Raw genomic sequence first — 15,765 nt, 5'->3', positions numbered from 1 at the left:
CATAAGGTATGTGGTCCGAGGACCATGCATGACCAAGTTTCTGTTTGATACTTAGAAATTGTAACTTGAAATGTTAATTTTCCCAATGTAGAAGGTCTATGGACCCGACATAACTAAGGTTCTGTTTAACACATGATAAGATATCAATTTTCACGAGGTATGTGGTCCGAGGACCATGCATGATCAAGTTTCTGTTTGATACTCATAAATTGTAAGAGATAAACCTAAGTACATATTGATAATTTGAACCACGAACGATAAAAGTGCTTTTTATTAATAATAATACCTTTGTAGGTTGTTTACATTCCAGGGGCGTTGTACAATTTTTTCATCTAGATCAGCTAATCGATATGATCCTATGCCTGCAACAGAGATGATCTGATAGGGTCCTTCCCAATTTGGTCATAACTTTCCCCATGCTGGGTTTTTGGTCATACCCTCGTTTAAGCTTCTGCTAATAATAAGCCATTTGGACCATAGCGGCCTCTCGCCGTTCCTCAACCAAATCCAGGCTTTTCTCCAGGAGACCATTGTTATTTTCTGGGCTAAAAGAACTCGTCCTTAGCGTGGGGAAACCAGATTCTAAAGGTATCACCGCCTCGGCCCCATAAGTCATAGAGAATGGTGTTTCTCCAATGGACCTGCGCGGCGTAGTCCGATACGTCCATAAAACATGTGGTAGCTCCTCTACCTATCTACCCTTCGCGTCATCCAGCCTCTTCTTGAGTCCACTGACTATGACTTTGTTAACGGCCTCGGCTTGCTCATTTCCCTGACGATAAGCTGGGGTGGAGTATCTGTTTGTGATGTCCATGTCACTACAATACTTTCTAAAAGCCCTACTATCAAATTGAACGCCATTATCTGAAATAAGTGTATGGGGTACCCCAAATCTAGTGATAATATTTTTCCAGATAAACTTCTTGGAGTCGATATCCCTAATATTTGCTAAGGGCTCAGCTTCGACCCACTTGGTGAAGCAGTCGGTTCCCACAAGTAGCCACCTTTTGTTTCCTATAACCCTCAGAAAAGGCTCTACTATATCCAATCCCCACTGAGCGAAAGGCCAAGGACTGGACAAAGGATTAAGGACTCCCTTAGGCTGATGAATGTTAGTAGCGAACCTTTGGCATTGGTCACACTTTCTCGCGTATTCTTGAGCTTTCCTCTGCATATTAGGCCACCAATATCCCTGAGTCAGAGCCCTATGGGCTAAGGACCTTCCCCCAGTATGGCTTCCGCAAATTCCCTCATGCAATTCTTCCAAAAGTGCCTCCATTGACTCAGGGTGTACACATAACAAGTATGGTCCGGAGAAGGGGCGTTTATACAATTTTTAATCCTCGGACAGCCAGAAACGAGGCGCCTTTCGACGAATCTTATCTGCTTCAGACTTGTCCTTGGGAAGAATGTCACTTTTTAGAAAAGTTACCACAGGGTCGATCTAACTAGGTCCGAGCCTTATCAGATGTATACGGACGGCACTTGCAGTGGTCAGAGTTAGTTCTAGCAAGTCTTCAACGAGAATAATCCTAGGCAAACACTGAGCCGAGGATGTCACTAAAGTGGCCAACGAGTCTGCATGTGTGTTTCCACTTCTAGAAACGTGAGAAAGGATAAAAGAATCAAACTCGGATTGTAAACACCTGACCTGGGTCAGGTACTCTTGCATTCTTGGATTCCTAACTTCCATGGTCCCTGTCATTTGGCCTATGACTAACTGAGAATCCGAAAACATATGAACTTTCTTTTCCCCCATTCTACGTACCATATTCATACCAACCAAGACCGCTTCGTACTCGGCCTTATTATTAGTGGCCGAGAACGCCAATCTCAATGATTTTTCAAAGACAATTCCCTCAAGGGACACCAAAACAAGTCCAACCCCAGACCCCCTTTGGTTGGCTACCCCATCAACATACACGTTCCAAATCGGTGGCCCTTTGCTTGTGATCATGCCAACTGATTTTTCATCCATGTGTAATTCCTTTGCAGTTTCTTCTAATGATGGTTCGGCGAACTCTGCCACCAGATCCGCGAGAACTTGGCCCTTCACCGAGGTTCGTGCCATGTATTTGATATCAAAAGCTCTCAGAATAATTCCTCACTTGGCTACCCTCCCCGAATAGTCAACACTTCACAATACTGACTTGAGAGGCAGTTGAGTCAAAACCACCACAGTGTGGGACTGGAAATAGTGAGGAAGCTTCTGCGTGGTATGGACTACAGCCAGAATTGCCTTCTCTAAAGGCAAATAACGCACTTTAGCTTTATTCAAAGATTTGCTGACATAATAGAGCTGTCTCTGTACCCTGCCGTCGTCTCTTACAAGGACCAGGCTGACTGCATGGACGGCCATAGCTAGGTATGCAAACAGGATTTCATCAACCTACGGCTGAGACATAATGGATGGCCAAGAAAGATATTCTTTAAGTTGCTCGAAAGCTAAAGCACACTCCTCGGTTCACTGGAATCCTTTCCATTTATTCAACAGTTGGAAAAAAGGTCTGCACCTGTCAGTTGAGCGAGAGATAAACCTGCTGAGGGCGGCGGTCATTCCGGTTAACTTCTGAACTTCCTTTGGATTCCGAGGTGATTGTAAGCCTTGGATGGCTCTAACCTGCGCCAGATTCACCTCTAGCCCTCTATGAGTCATCATGTAGCCCAGAAACTTTCCGGAACCCACCCCAAAAGAACACTTTGAGGCGTTAAGGCGAAGCTTGTACTTCCTAAGTATTTGAAAGGTGTCGTCGAGATCTTTTACATGCATAGGCACTGCCTTACTCTTTACTACCATATCATCCACATATACCTCAATGGTTTTTTCAAGTTGCGATTCAAACATTCTAGTCATCATCCTTTGGTAAGTAGCCCCGGCGTTTTTCAACCCGAATGGCATTACTTTATAGTGATAGTTCCCTGTTGGAGTAATGAAAGCAGTCTTCTCTTAATCACCCGCCGCCAATGAAATTTGGTGATAACCTTAGAAGGCATTTAAAAAGCTCATCCGAGGATGCCCGACCGTGGCATCCACAAGTTGATTGATGCGTAGCATCGAGAACGAGTCCTTTGGGCAGGCTTTGTTTAGGTCTGTAAAGTCCACGTATACCCTCTATTTCCCATTCTTCTTTTTCACCACGACTGTGTGCGCCAACCATTCTGGGTAGAAAACTTCTTTAATAGCACCAGCCCTTTTGAGCTCAAGCACCTTTTCTTTGACAGCCTCGTAATGCTCTTTGGAGGATCACCGAGGTGGTTGCCTCCTAGGAACAACAGCAGGGTTGACGTTCAAATGATGACAAATGAAGCTTGGGTCAACCCCCGGGGCCTCATAAGGATCCCAGGCGAAGACATCTATATTGTCTTTCAAAAACTTGACTAATTCCATTTTCTCCTAGTGTGGTAATTGTATCCCCACTTGAAAGAACCTCTCGGGATCATCGGCTATTAGAAACCTCTCCAAATCTTCACACATGGCTTCCTCTGCTGTCACCGCATCGGAGGCATCCAGAGTTGTTAATTGCTATAAGTCCTTCATAACCGAGGTCGAGGACTCTGATTTGGCTTGATGCAGTACTGCAGCCGATATGCATTTCCTTGCCACTGCTTGGCTACCAAGAATTTCTTTCGATGAGTCCCCCCGAAGGGAATTTTACTTTAACATGCAAAGTTGAGGAGACAGCACCCAAAGCGTGCAACCAAGGCCTGGCAAGGATGGCCGTGTATGGGGAATATGTGTCAACCACAATAAAATCCACCTCGACCGTTTCCGAGCCAGACTGTACAGACAATCGAATTTGTCCCTTTGGTATGACAGCCTTCCCTTCGAAGCTTATCAGTGGGGAGTCATAAGGAGTGAGATCCTCCAGTTTTAACCTTAGCCCTTTGAATAAGTCAGGATACATAATATCCGCGCCGCTGCCTTGATCGATCATCACCCTTTTGACGTTGTAATTCCCTATCCTCAAAGTGACCACCAGGGTGTCATCATGGGGTTGGATGGTCCCAACCTTATCCTCCTCCAAGAACCCCAAGACAGGCACAGTCCCTCTAATTCTTTTCGGCTTCGAGCCCAACTCCTCGGCCTGGGAGTGTGATACCGCCATCACCCTGGTAGGACATGAACCGGTCCTGCCAGGTGCAGCAAAGATGACATTAATCGTTCCCAAGGGTGGCCGAGATGAGTTGTTCTTCTGATTATTTGAACCTGACTGACTGCCTTGCCCGTTAGGTTGGTATAGGTGTTGCTTCAATTTTCCCTCGCTAACAAGCTGCTCTAGATGGTTCCAGATGGTCCTACAATTCTCAGTAGTATGACCCACGTCCTGATGGTACTGGAAAAAAAGATTCTGATTCGGTTTCGTAGGGTCCCCTGCCATCTTACTGGGCCATTTGAAGTAGGGTTCCTTACGGACTTTCTCCAGTAGATGGTGCACTGGTTTTCGGAATACAGTATTAGCTGCTTGAGGAGTGGCTGAGCCGGACTGCCCAGAGTAATCTCTCATCGGCTTATTGTTATGGTACCTGTCTGACCTGAAATCCCTTCTCTCCTGCGGGATAACCTTCGCTTTACCCTTACCCTGCTGTTGATCTTCCTCAACCTTTTTGTACCCGTCAATGCGGTCCATGAGGCGACGTACACTCTGTACGGGCTTCTTGGTCAGGGATTTCCTTAAATCATGATTAGTGGGAAGACCCACTTTAAAAGTATTAATTGCCACCTCGTCAAAATCTCCATCTATCTCATTGAACATCTCCCAATACTTGTCGGAGTAGGCTTTCAGTGTCTCACCCTCCCTCATGGCCATAGATAATAGCGAGTCCAACGGTCGAGGAACTCTGCTGCATGTAATGAACCAAGACGCGAATGCTCTAGTAAGTTCCCTGAACGAACCGACAGACCCCGACTTTAGTCCATTGAACCATCTTATAGCAACAGGTCCTAGGCTAGAAGGAAAGACTTTGCACGTCAAGGTTTCATTGTGAGAATACACCGCCATCCTCTGATTAAAGTGGCTCACATGTTCCACCAGGTCTGTTCGGCCATTATAAATGGTGAAGGTGGGCTGGGTGAACCGTCTAGGGAGCCTTCCATTCTCAATCCTGCGTGAGAAGGGTGATTTGGAGAGTTGGTGTAACGCTCGGCTCATAGCATCATTCCCCAAGCCCCTGGAAGGAAGCTTCCTATGCTTACGACCTGGTAGGTCATCCTCTTCGCGAGAGAAGGTTTCGCTAGGGGGAGTCCTGGACCTTGAACTGTAACTGCTTCCCCGAGATTCCCCTGAAGAAGGATTGGATGGGGGTGAAGCCCGCCTTCGTCTGACATGGCGTAGCTTCTTCTTGAGGTGGTCAATCTCCCTCTGCATGGCCTTGGCATCATCCTCATGGGTGGCACTGCCTCCGTTGCGCGTATGACTCGCGCCAGGATATACGGTATGAACACTTCCCTCTCGATCCCTCCGGCATTCAAGACGCTCAAAAAGATCTTTGGGCTGTGATCCCTATGATTCTGCATAATGCGAACCCAAGCCTGCCATGATGTTTCAATTCCTTCAACGCTAGATTTCCCACAAACGGCGCCAATTGTAAGTGCACAATTGTACCCGGACCCAAAAACAAGTGTTGGGCTCAGGCCTAATGAGCCTTATGCAATAAATTTTGTAGAGTATGGATTTGAAATCTAGGTTCGGGATGTTGGAAATTTAATGAACAGGCTAGAGTGCTACTATTTGTGCAAATGATAAACGAATATGACAAAGAGACCTCCTCATACGTAAACCGAGGACGAGTTGTATAAATATTCTCTTTCTATGCCAAAGTTTACAATCCTTAGTTCCTATTTTTCTCAATAGAAGGTGCAGATCCCTCTCTCTTTCCTCTCTCTTCTCCTTACATACTTCTTTTTCTTCACTGGTTTATCCACGTGTCGTACAAATCTTTCCCTTGGATACTTGTCTCATCCACCGCCTTTTTGAAGTCTTCAAACAATAGCAGAGAGGCTGAATTCTACTGCTCATAGGTCACTTTCCCATTAATGCGGCCAGGGAGGTAGATGCAGGGTCTTTAATGTGGAGGTAGCAGCCTTTTCCTTAGATATTTTTCTCACATCCTTGCTTCTAAAGGGTGCTTGGATCACCCTCTTACCCATCAGTTTTTTCAGAATTATGCCTCTAACCCGTTTAGCAAGTCCCAGGGTCATTGCTGGGCCTATCCGAGGAGACATTCCTCCTCGGACGACTCCTCGGACCTTTACAGTGCAGACTGACTTGTGGGCTTAGAGACCCTAATCAAAACAAACTGGTACCAGCCAATCAAGCCCAAAACCCAAATGTTAATTCAAGAGTTTTTACCCCCACCCACACACACACACACACATATATATATATATATTTATATTTACACACATTAATTTGATAACTTAAGAACTTATTTATAAACTTACGCAAATTAATATTTAGTCTATATAACTATATATATATATATATGTATGCATATAAAAAAATAACAATATTATATATATATATATATTTAAATTGATTTCGTGCTCACAAGTTTGTACATAATTACATGGTGCATGATCCTGTAGTTATATGAAATCAAAAGTCCAAAATGTTACAAGGAATCTCACTGACTTTAATAAATATTTACAGAATCAAGACTCATTTTTCACTTAATTAATGGGATAACTATTAAACCATTCTGTCATTGCCTTAGTTGCTAGATATTGGAAAGGGAATTTAGTTTTTGCTCTGTCAAAATGAGTGAAAACCAACTTCCCTTTCTAAGCAACGGTTAAGGTAATTATCTGGGTAGCTAGCCATGGCCTTGCTATGATTGTAATCAAAAGCAATGCCTAAGCTTGTATAGAAGCTCTTTTTATGAGTTTATCCCCTTTTGATGCAATGCCTTGGAGAATTTTAGTCATATTTATTGATACTTTCAGCTGGGTTTCGCACAGTCAGTTTCTTTCAAATGGAACCTTAGTGAAGGAAATAAAGCAGCCCATGAGTTTTTTGCTGAATAGAAGCCCATGTTTTTTTTTGGCTGAATAGCAGCCCATGTTTTAGTCTCTTTTAGTGTTTTAAGAATAAGGTTTCTAGTTTTTGGGTTGTAAGCTATGCTCCAAGCCCCTTTAATGGATGTTATCTTTATTGGAGCAAGCCCTTTTCTTCTTCTTCTTCTTCTTCTTTTTTGTTTTTTTTGTTTGAATAAAAGCTTCAGCTGATCATTAAAATTAAAAAAAAAACCTTATAAATTATCACTTAACATTGTTTTTAGAATAACTTATGAATTAGCATAAAAGACATCATCTAATGTGTCATCATGCTCGTGCATCATTATTCTCACAATGCACATCCCTTCAATTATATTTGTATCCCTTTGAGCTCAAAAATTAAGCACTACTAGTCGAATTTGAGCTTGATATCAAGTGGTGCTTATGATAATCTCATTACATGTTGAGTCTGTCTGGGAATAATTTCTCTAATTTATTGCTAAAAATATTGTAAATAAAAAGTAAAAATAAAATAAAATAAGTGTATGATTTACGTGAAACTTGCAGATTGTAGGAAAAATAAGTAATAAATTAGCTTATAAGTGCATTTCAATTTGACACATTATAATTATAAGAGAAAAATTAATAACTAATATACACAATAATAAGAGAAAAAATATTTAAACAAATGGTTCTTAGAAAATCAATAAATAATATCACTTAACTTTTTTTTTGGGAGAATCATTTAACTATAAGCCTCTGTTTCGATGCCAATAAAAAATATTTTATTATTCAGCTTATTATTTCTACTATTCATGACCCACGATACTTTTTGTTACTATTCATAAGCCTCAGTCTACTATTTCAGCTAACTTTTACTTTTATCTATAATATTTTCAATTTTAACAAAATAAGCGGTATCCAAACAAACCCCTAAAACTATTCTTTTTTAAGCCTTTATATAATTGAGTAAAAAAAAGCCTTTATATAATTATTATTCGGTAAAACATTAGGATCAATACTTTTGTTTATTAGATCCATCAGACTAATGACACGTATCTTTTTTTTAAAACACAATCCACATGTCATGACTTGTAACTCCAATCAAAATTTTCAAATTTTTAGCCAAAACCAAACGCGGTCTTTTCGAGTTTAATTTGTGTTTTTTCCGTCGGCGCTCAAAAGTGTGTTTTCTCACAGAGACAAAAAGTTCCCACCAAAAAGGCAAAATCGTCTCGATCCGCACCTTCAAATTTCCACCAATGAAATCCAAACACTAAAAAATCCAACGGCCAAAAACCCCTACACTTATAATTCACACGGATCGCTCCATCAGCGAACGGCCACAGCACCACCCCTACCCATTATATATACCCTCCAACCTTCTTCCTCACATTTCCATCCCAAACAGAAACAACAAATCAATCTCTCAAAAACAAAGAGTAGAGAGAGAAAATGTCAGGAAGAGGAAAAGGAGGCAAGGGTTTGGGAAAGGGAGGAGCGAAACGGCACCGTAAGGTTCTGAGGGATAACATCCAGGGAATTACGAAGCCTGCCATTCGGCGTTTGGCCAGGCGTGGCGGAGTCAAGCGTATCAGCGGGCTCATCTACGAGGAGACACGTGGCGTCCTCAAGATCTTCTTGGAGAACGTGATTCGCGATGCTGTGACCTACACCGAGCACGCTCGCCGCAAGACTGTTACCGCCATGGATGTTGTTTACGCTTTGAAGAGGCAGGGCAGGACTCTCTATGGTTTTGGGGGTTAAGGAGGGAGGTTAGAGTTAGGGTTAGGGTTTAGTATTTTGGATTGTGTTTCGAAATTAGGGGTTCTGTTGTAATTGGAAATTGATTGTTAATCGACTGATTTTCTTGCTACTCTCTTCCATCCAATTATTTTGGTATTTGCTTTGTTTTGAGTTTATACTATGTATGAAATTATGAATAGAATCTTATTAGTTGGTGTTTTTAATTGGCTGAAGAATTAAGGAACATATGGAAATTCTTTGCTTACTGAGATTTGGGTTCAATTGTATGTTAAAACACATCCCAACGAGGTTCACCGAACCATACATTTGATATTGGGTTTGAATTTCTAAGTATAGTCATACATGAGCTATTTTTGCACATTTGCCAAGGTTCTGAGTGTACACAAAACTCTAAAAAGGTTTTGTATGTAACTAACTCTCAATTTGTTTTCATAAATGTTAAATTGTTTAAATGGTGAATAAAAATGTTACAGATTTTTATGTTGGGTAAAATATAGTTATCATTTTTGAGATATGGGCTAATGAAAGTCAGATTCATAACTTTTTAAAGTTGAATCAACTGTCTCTAAACCCAAATTTGACTTTAAACGATTGAAACAACTTGGTCTTTAAACCCAATTTTGACTTAAGGTAATATTCATTGGTCTTTAGCATAACCCTTATGCAATTTCCCTGTTAATCTTGACTCAAGTTTGTTGAAGTTTAATAAGATATGTTTTTTAAGTCCATTATGAAGTACTAATTTTTCAAAAATTGCGTTTACAATATTATTATAGAAAGCAGCACAGGTATATAGAAATATGGTGTATAAAAGAAGCACGAGCTTATCAGAATGTGAAGAAGCTTTTTTTATGAAGTTTTATCAGAACAAGTTATGGACCATAAATGAGTCTGCGTGTGCATTAGAAGAGGAAAATGAATCCTTCCAAGCCCTCTGGGGCTTCCAAAAATACTTTGCTACAATGTAACGCACCTAGGGTGTCCAACGCCATGAGTACTGTGGGTTTAAGTGGGTTGGGTCAATGATCACGCGTGAGACCCTCTCTTTTTTGTTCATAATTAAAAAAAAAAAAAAAAATCTTACAACATAATTTAATCGAACCTGGTCAAAATAAGAAAACAGGTTGGGTTGAACCTTTGAAAAGCCTAAATGCCTGGTCCAAGTCCACGTCTATGTCTCTAGCACCATATTTGGGATGATTGCTGTGCTTGCTGCAATTACAATTTACAAGTAAGTTGGAAGTTCAAATATATGGTTAAAATTTGTAGCATTGGACTGGGCTGAAGTTCCAAAATTTCCTAAAATGCAGTGAGATCATCCAAAGGCGGGTTAAATTAGAGAGGGGAATCCAAGCCCAGACAGACAATATTTTTTTGAAGTCCAATTATTTGGCCAATATGGATTTAACTTTTTGATTTATGGCCTTTTTTAGGGAAACAATCCAAAGAGGGATTAAATTAGAGTGGGGAATGCAGGCCAGACGCTGACAATTTTTGCTTTCAATATTTTGAAGTCCAATGCGCCTGGGTGCGGTGCATTGGTAGGAGTCCTGCACTTGGTCATGCTTACGAGTTTAGAAATTTTTAGGTTTGAGTTTTGTGTTTCGCAAAAATATTGTGCCATGACAATGATAGCCTTAATGTGCTCAGGGTGCTTCATGCTATCAATAGCAGGTTTAAGTGAGCCGAGTCAATGATCACAAGTGTGAGGTCCTTTTTGTTAAAAAAAAAATCAAAATTTTTTTTTTGAAGTCCGATTATTTGGAAAAGGGATTTAACATTTTGATTATTAACACTTTCTAGTATTTTCAATAGAGACATTAGTGAATTCAGCTCCTCTCCAATTTTAATGTCTAATATTATCTCTTGTTTTTAAACAAATGAAGAAAACGTAGTAGCATCTACAAAATCTAATGGTGAAAAAACATAGTCACATCACAACACTCTTTATTTCTTTTACTCGCATTCTTCAACAATAAACCCACCGAGTGTCATTTATTTCTCTTTTATTTGCATTCTTCAGCAGTAAACCCACTCCCCTTGGTAGCGGATGAAAGGTTTGGCGGCATCCCAAGAGAGGAAGACAATCCATAAGCACAAACAAAAAAGAAGAAATTATAGTGATTTTTAAAATAAAGAAAGAAAAAGGCAAGAGCTTACTTTATTTTCATTTATTTCAAGCCTCCATCTTTATGTTTCTTGAATTGAATTCAGATAAGTTTTAAATTTATTCAATTCCAACATATATTGAAGTATTAAACTGAGTAAAAGCAAAGTCAAAAGCTTAATATGAATTTTAATTAAAAGTGTAATTTACATTTTAACTCTCTTTTTATCAAAATAGGTTATGGACAAGAGAAAAAGAATTAAGAATCCATATGCAATAGAGACAAAAGTTCCCACCATAAAGCAAAATCGCCTCGATCCGCATCCTTTAAATCTTCCACCAATGAAATCCAATCTCAAAATATCCAACGGCCAAGATCCCCCCACTTATAGTTCACACGGATCGGTCCCTCATCCAACGGCCACACCGCCACCCCCTCCCCTTATATAATCGCACTTCTTTCTCACATTCCCATCAAAAACAGAAACAACAAATCAATCTCTCTAAAACAGAGTCAGAGAGAGAAAAAAAAAATGTCAGGAAGAGGAAAGGGAGGCAAGGGTTTAGGAAAGGGAGGAGCGAAACGGCACCGTAAGGTTCTGAGGGATAACATCCAGGGAATCACCAAGCCTGCCATTCGGCGTTTGGCCAGGCGTGGTGGAGTCAAGCGTATCAGCGGGCTCATCTACGAGGAGACACGTGGCGTCCTCAAGATCTTCCTGGAGAACGTGATTCGCGACGCTGTGACCTACACCGAGCACGCTCGCCGCAAGACTGTTACCGCCATGGATGTTGTTTATGCTCTGAAGAGGCAGGGCAGGACTCTCTATGGTTTTGGAGGCTAAGAAGGAGGATAGAGTTAGGGTTAGGGTTTAGTATTTGGGTTGTTTCAAATTAGGGGGTTTTTGTTGTAAATTGGACTTAATTGATGTTGATTTAAGTGAATCATGAATAGACTGATATGAATTTTAAACTTTCATGCTATTCTCTTTCAATGGTTTTGCTATTTTGTTTGTCTGAGTTTAAACCATGATAGTTCTTGTTTGGTGCTGTATTTGCAGGTCCTAATTGGATTCCAATTTTGTTACCTGGATTGGGATAATTAGTTGTTATATATAATTTGAACCTGAAATATGAGCTTTGATGGAATTGGTTCTTGTTTAAAAACTGGGATTCATTTAGGGCTTGAGGAATTTCTGTTAGCGAAATTGGATAAAGATTTTGCATTCATGAAACTGCCCAGAACAGTGTCTAAACTGAGAAATCAAAGATCTAGCATGAGAACTAGGTTTCATCTTTTAAGAAAAGCACAAGTACATGATCTAGATTGAGGTCTTTTATTAGTTTTCAATAGTTGGCTGAACGACCTTCCTTTTTGATGTACAAATTGGTCATCAGCAGCTTTGAGGAACATGTGGAATATTTCTTTAGTAAGCAAGGTGGGAGTGAGATTTGGGTTCAGTTGTATGTTAAAACATCCCAACAAGGCTTCACCAAACCATACGCCTTCCAGAAGAGAGAACGGGGGTTTGAATTTCTAAGTTCATTCACGAGCTATTTCAAAATTCTTAAAATTTTAACACTGACCAAAGTTTCCAAATCTAAAAAGCTTTTGAATGTAAGCAACTCAATTTGATTATTATTATTATTATATTTTTTGTAATTGTTTATTTATACATAAAATAATACATGGTCAATAATGTTACAGTTCTGTCTTGGGTAAAATATAGTTAATAAAAAATGTTACAGATTTTAAAACTCACCAACTTGGTTCTTAAATACTGACCAACTTGGTTCTTTTAATCGGTTACTCTTTTTTTCCTTTGTCTCATAGTGATTTAAGGAGTTGGTCCTGATGCTGTTGACTTTATTTCACCATTTTGTATTTTACAAAAAAATCAAGAGGCACATTTGTTTATGTTTTTTTCTATGTAGTGTCTAAATGACAGTCGATTAAAGATGGGTAAAGATATCCAATTTTTCTGTTAATCTTGATTCTAGTTGAAGTTTTAGGATTTTTTTTTAGCCCACGTTGTATAAGGAACAAGTTGGGTTGAACCTTCGAAAAGCCTATAAGCCTGGTCCAAGTCCACGTAGCCTTAAGTTGAAAGTTAAAAGTTCAAATATTAGTAAAAGTTTTAGCTTTGGACTGGGCTGAAGTTCAGTATATTAATAGGTTCTTCCTTAGCCATCTTAAACTGACGTGGCCGAAGTTTTCAGGTGCCAAACGGGCCTAAACTTCCTATAATGCAGACAATCCAAAGGCGAATTAAATTAGAGATTCAGCAAAAAAAAAAAAAAAACAAGAAAAAGGGTGGGGACTCCAGGGCCAGACAGAGAAATTTTTGGTTTCATTATTTTGAGTCTACGTGTGCGTTAGAAGAGGAAAAAGAATCCTTCCATGCCCTCTGGGGCTTCCAAAAATACTGTGCCACAATGTAACGCACCTAGGGTGTCCAACGCCATGAGCCCTGTGGGTTTAAGTGGGTTGGGTTAATGATCACGCGTGAGACCCTCTCTTTTTTGTTCATAATTATATATATAAAAAAAAATCCTTCCAACATAATCCAATGGTTGGGTTGAACCTTCGAAAAGCCTAAAAGCCTGGTCCAAGTCCATGGCTCTGTCTCTAGCACCATATTTGGTATGATTGCTGTGCTTGCCGCAATTACAATTTACAAGTAAGTTGGAAGTTCAAATTTATAGTTTAAAAGTTATAGCTTTGGACTGGGCTGAAGTTCCAAAATTTTCAGGCGCTAAACGGGCCAAAATGTCCTATGATGCAGTGAGATCATCCAAAGGCGGATTAAATTAGAGAGGGTAATCTAGGCCCAGACAGACAATTTTTTTGAAGTCCAATTATTTGGGCAATATGGATCTAACTTTTTGATTATTGGCCCTTTTTAGGGAAACAATCCAAAGAGGGATTAAATTAGAGTGGGAATCAAGGCCAGACGCTGACTATTTTTGGTTTCAATAGTTTGAAGTCCGATGCGCCTGGTGCGGTGCATTGGTAGAGTCCCACGCTTGGTCACACTTGTGAGTTCAGGAGTTGCTAGATTTGAGTTGTGTGTTTTGTAAAAATATTGTGCCATGACAATGGTAGTCTTAATGTGTTCAGGGATGCTCCATGCCATTAATTACAGATTTAAGTAAGCCAGGTCAATAATTACACGTGTGAGGTTATTTTTTGTTCATTAAAAAAAATCAATTGTTTTTTTTAAGTCCGATTATTTGGGAAATGGATTTAACGTTTTCTTGTTTTTAAACAAATAAAGAAAACGTAGCATCTACAAAATCTAATAGTGAAAAAACAGTCACTTCACAACATTGTTTATTTCTTTTACTTGCATTCTTTAGCAATAAACTCACCAAGTGTCGTTTATTTCCCTTTTACTTGCATTCTTCAGCAGTAACCCCACTCCACTTGGTAGTGGATGAAAGTTTTGGCAGCATCCTAATAGAGGAAGACAATCCATAAGCACAAAAAAAAAAAAAAAATTTATAGTAATTTTAAAAATAAAGAAAGAAAAGGGAAAAAATTTACTTTAATTTAATTTATTTCAAGCCTCTGTCTTCATGTTTGTTCAATTGAATTCAAATAAGTTTTAAATTTACTCAATTCCAACATATATTGAAGTATTAAACTGAGCAAAAGCAAAGTAAAAAGCTTAATATGAATTTTAATTAAAGGGGTAATTTACATTTTAACTTTCTTTTTATCAAAATAGGTTATGGACAAGAATCAAGAAATGAACATGTGTGTGAACCAGAAGAGGAAAAAGAATTATAAAGCAAAATCGCCTCGATCCGCATCCTTTAAGTCTTCCACCAATGAAATCCAATCTCTAAAAATCCAACGGCCAAGACCCCCACACTTATAGTTCACACGGATCGCTCCCTCATCCAACGGCCACACCACCACCCCCTCCCCTTATATAAACCCACGAACCTTCTTTCTCACATTCCCATCTAAAAACAGAAACAACAAATCAATCTCTCAAAAACAAAGAGTTAGAGAGAAAAAAATGTCAGGAAGAGGAAAGGGAGGCAAGGGTTTGGGAAAGGGAGGAGCGAAACGGCACCGTAAGGTTCTGAGGGATAACATCCAGGGAATTACGAAGCCTGCCATTCGGCGTCTGGCGAGGCGTGGCGGAGTCAAGCGTATCAGCGGGCTCATCTACGAGGAGACACGTGGCGTCCTCAAGATCTTCCTGGAGAACGTGATTCGCGACGCCGTGACCTACACTGAGCACGCTCGCCGCAAGACCGTTACTGCCATGGATGTTGTTTATGCTCTGAAGAGGCAGGGCAGGACTCTCTATGGTTTTGGAGGCTAAGAAGGAAGTTAAGAGTTAGGGTTAGGGTTTAGTATTTGGGTTATGTTACAAATTAGGGGGGGTTTTTGTTGTAATTGGACTTAATTGATGCTGATTTTAAGTGAATCATGAATAGACTGATATGAATTTTAAACTTTCATGCTATTCTCTGATATCAATTATTTTGCTATTTGTTTGTTTGAGTTCAAACCATGAGAGTTCTTGTTTGGTGCTGTATTTGCAGGTCCTAATTGGATTCCAATTTTGTTAGCTGGATTGGGATAATTAGTTGTTATATATAATTTTGTTACCTGGATTGGGATTCCAATTTTGTTACCTGGCTGAACGACCTTCCTTTTTGATGTACAAATTGGTCATCAGCAGCAGCAGCTTTGAGGAACATATGGAATTTTACTCTAGGAAGCAAGGTGGGAAGTGAGATTTGGGTTCAATTGTATGTTACTTAAAACATCCCAACGAGGCTTCACCAAACCATACGCCTTCCAGTAGAGAGAACGGGGGTTTGAATTTCCAAGTTCATACACGAGCTATTTTAGAATTCTTAAAATTTCAACACT

General features: G+C 39.8%; 3 protein-coding genes across 3 annotated transcripts; all 3 read left to right on the top strand.

Annotated features, from left to right (window-relative positions):
• The first annotated feature begins 8,405 nt into the window (after positions 1-8,405).
• LOC142617250 (histone H4) lies at positions 8,406-8,964 on the top strand. Its single transcript, XM_075790032.1, has one exon. The coding sequence runs from the start codon at positions 8,450-8,452 to the stop codon at positions 8,759-8,761; it is 312 nt and encodes a 103-aa protein (XP_075646147.1). The 5' UTR covers positions 8,406-8,449; the 3' UTR covers positions 8,762-8,964.
• A 2,367-nt stretch (positions 8,965-11,331) lies between these two features.
• LOC142617244 (histone H4) lies at positions 11,332-11,847 on the top strand. The gene has a single exon (XM_075790019.1). It carries the CDS (start codon positions 11,402-11,404, stop codon positions 11,711-11,713), a length of 312 nt encoding a protein of 103 aa, XP_075646134.1. The 5' UTR covers positions 11,332-11,401; the 3' UTR covers positions 11,714-11,847.
• Positions 11,848-14,825: 2,978 nt separating this feature from the next.
• LOC142639615 (histone H4) lies at positions 14,826-15,347 on the top strand. Its single transcript, XM_075813768.1, has one exon. It carries the CDS (start codon positions 14,897-14,899, stop codon positions 15,206-15,208), a length of 312 nt encoding a protein of 103 aa, XP_075669883.1. The 5' UTR covers positions 14,826-14,896; the 3' UTR covers positions 15,209-15,347.
• The last annotated feature ends 418 nt before the right edge of the window (positions 15,348-15,765 follow it).

Source organism: Castanea sativa, chromosome 1, assembly GCF_040712315.1.
Source record: "Castanea sativa cultivar Marrone di Chiusa Pesio chromosome 1, ASM4071231v1".
In the NCBI taxonomy this organism is placed as follows: Eukaryota; Viridiplantae; Streptophyta; class Magnoliopsida; order Fagales; family Fagaceae; genus Castanea; species Castanea sativa.
This window is presented reverse-complemented; position numbering and strand designations above follow the sequence as displayed.